Source organism: Belonocnema kinseyi, chromosome 8 (genome assembly GCF_010883055.1).
Source record: "Belonocnema kinseyi isolate 2016_QV_RU_SX_M_011 chromosome 8, B_treatae_v1, whole genome shotgun sequence".
NCBI classification, from domain to species: domain Eukaryota; kingdom Metazoa; phylum Arthropoda; class Insecta; order Hymenoptera; family Cynipidae; genus Belonocnema; species Belonocnema kinseyi.
The window spans coordinates 135,764,695-135,767,109 of NC_046664.1; the positions used below are offsets into that span (position 1 = coordinate 135,764,695).

A 2,415-nucleotide genomic window follows, 5' to 3' on the forward strand; every position below is an offset into this window, starting at 1 on the left:
TTGTTTGTATTTTTATGAATTATTTCAATTTCCCCAAACGAAAAGTTACATTGTTTATTTACGAACGCTTTGACAAACAATTTAGTGTTTGGCAAAACGTTCATCATACCGGCTCGGTTGAGAGTCCCGGCCGGCTTCCTCCAGCCGCTAGAAAGAGAGGGAAGAGAAAAGGAGAGAAGATAGCAGTGGAAAGTGAAAAGTGCGCGTTGAATAGAGGAGAAGGCGGCTGGAGTACGTGTCTCCGACCTACCATAAAGTTTTCGTTCGGTGAAAACATTTCCGGCAGGCCATGGATTCAAGGCCGTACGGGACCATCTAACCGGCTAATGGCTTTGGGGCGGAAATCCAAACAATAGCATGATTCATCCTGGGAAAAGCAAACTCGTCGATTCGAACCTCGAATATTCTTTCAAATCGTGCCGTTCGGCCTTCACTCAAATTGCTTACGGAAACTTGAGTTGATGACTCGCGCTCGAGAGTTGAACGGGATATTCGTAGTTCTCATTTCATGGCTACTGACATACAACAATCCCACCGCTACCCGGATAGAGTTTGCTTATCTCATTTTGAATCATCCCTTAAATCCGTCTATTCTCGGGGAGGAACGGCGTTTATCCTAAGCTAGCCAAAATATAAAACTAGGGTGCGTTCCGGCAACCCTATCCTTAATATTAACCCTAAGTACCTTACCATAGCCTTGGTTTACACTGTTTTAACCCTATTCGTGGTACCTCGCGGCAGCCATCGCTATTCTACTATATACAAGGTGCCGGGTGCTTCGCAGCAGCCCGGCTATATCCGTCGCTTCTTCCGAGGCTTGTAGGCCCGCACGTCCCGATACTGGACAGGTGCGCGCGTGCGCAGGTTGTAACGCCTCTTGGCGTTTCCGGTATCCTCCTCTTCTGGGTGCGCCGTCTCGGCGGCACCAAGTCTGCCTACTCGACGCCCGGTCGGGTCGACTCGTTCCGCTCGTTCGTTGTCGCTGGTGCCGTGATGAAGGGCCATGATCGGGCTAGGGCTAGTTTGGCATTATAACCTTCGATCTTGTTTGATAACCGGTGGTTCGGTGCATACACCCAATCCCCCGGAAAGTATCGTGGTGGATTGTGCGCAGCGGCATATCTAGTTTGATATTCTGCCTGTCGTGTACGTGCTTCTTGTTCGCGTTCCTGCGATTCTTGTGTCGGCGCCGGATTGTCGAGACCGTCTTTTAATTCCCATTCTCCTGGGCGCAAAATAGTACGACCCATGAGAAAATGACCGGGAGGCAATCCGGTGGCTGCGTTCCGTCTTCTTCGTAGGCCGAAAAGTAGATCAGGCAGGTGCCTGTCCCAGGTTCTCTGGTTGCCCTGGTGCAGACGTAGCCTGAGACCCTTTTTGACCTCTTGATTTCTTCTCTCGGTGGGGTTGGCTCGTGGGTGGTATACGGGTGTGATCCAAAGCTCACAACCCCACCGACGACTCGCTTCTGCCCAAGCATGGCCCGTAAACTGTGGCCCATTGTCGCTGAGTACCCATCGTGGGTACCCGAATCGACTAAAGGCCTCCTCTTCCAAAATGCGTATAATCTTCGGTGCTTCAGATGTCCGAAGTGGAACCGCCTCCACCCAACGGGTAAATAAGTCGGTTGCCACCAGAATATAACAGTGACCCTGTTTTGTACGGGGATACGGCCCCATTAAGTCGACGGCGACTGTATCCCATGCAGTACGTGTCGGCCGCGGCCGTTGCCCGTCCGGCTGTGGCCACTCACGGGTTTGCAGCATAGGCACAAATGGCACCCCGAAACGTATCGTCGTATATCCCGGTTCATTCCGGGCCAGAAAAAGTTTTCCTTAATGGAACGGATTGTCTCATCCATTCCAGGATGACCGGCTATAGTATCATCGTGGTAGTTCCAGATGACTCCGTCGCGTAATGCGGCTGGGACAAACAATCTCCATGTCCCAGAGCTGTCGCGTCGCCACCAGCCTTTATGCGTTAAACGGTGCTGTCCCACGAATTCGGCGTCACTAACCGAGAGGTGGGGCTTGCGACACAACTCACGACAACGGGTGAAGTCGTCGGTGATCGTCGGATCCTCTTGCTGAGCGTCTATAATTTCCCGGAACAATGGCGGTCGAGCTAATGCGCTGAGAACCGCGACTGTTGGGGCGCTGTCGGGGCGAAATAGGCGGGAGGTGGGCGGTAACAGTTGTTCGATTTCCGGCTCGCCCGGCGACAATTCCTCGGGGTTTGGATGCCGAGAAAGTGCGTCCGGTAACTCGTTATCCTTTCCGGGCACATGTTCTACTGTGCGCGGAAAACGGCTGAGAAACAGATCCCACCTGGTCAATTTGTCTCTCGTATCTTTCTGCCTTTCTAACCAGGTGAGAGTCTTGCTGTCGGTGCGTAAGGTAAACGGCCGATCTTCCA

At 52.4% G+C, this 2,415-nt stretch overlaps 1 protein-coding gene across 1 annotated transcript; it reads right to left on the reverse strand.

The window, feature by feature from the left end:
- Positions 1-935: 935 nt before the first annotated feature.
- Positions 936-1,679, reverse strand: LOC117178715 (uncharacterized protein K02A2.6-like). The gene has a single exon (XM_033370144.1). The coding sequence runs from the start codon at positions 1,677-1,679 to the stop codon at positions 936-938; it is 744 nt and encodes a 247-aa protein (XP_033226035.1).
- Positions 1,680-2,415: the final 736 nt, after the last annotated feature.

What these genes read in the sequence shown, in the direction of transcription:
- LOC117178715 (XM_033370144.1), bottom strand. Translation starts at nt 1,679, where the DNA reads ATGGGGCCGTATCCCCGTACAAAACAGGGTCACTGTTATATTCTGGTG.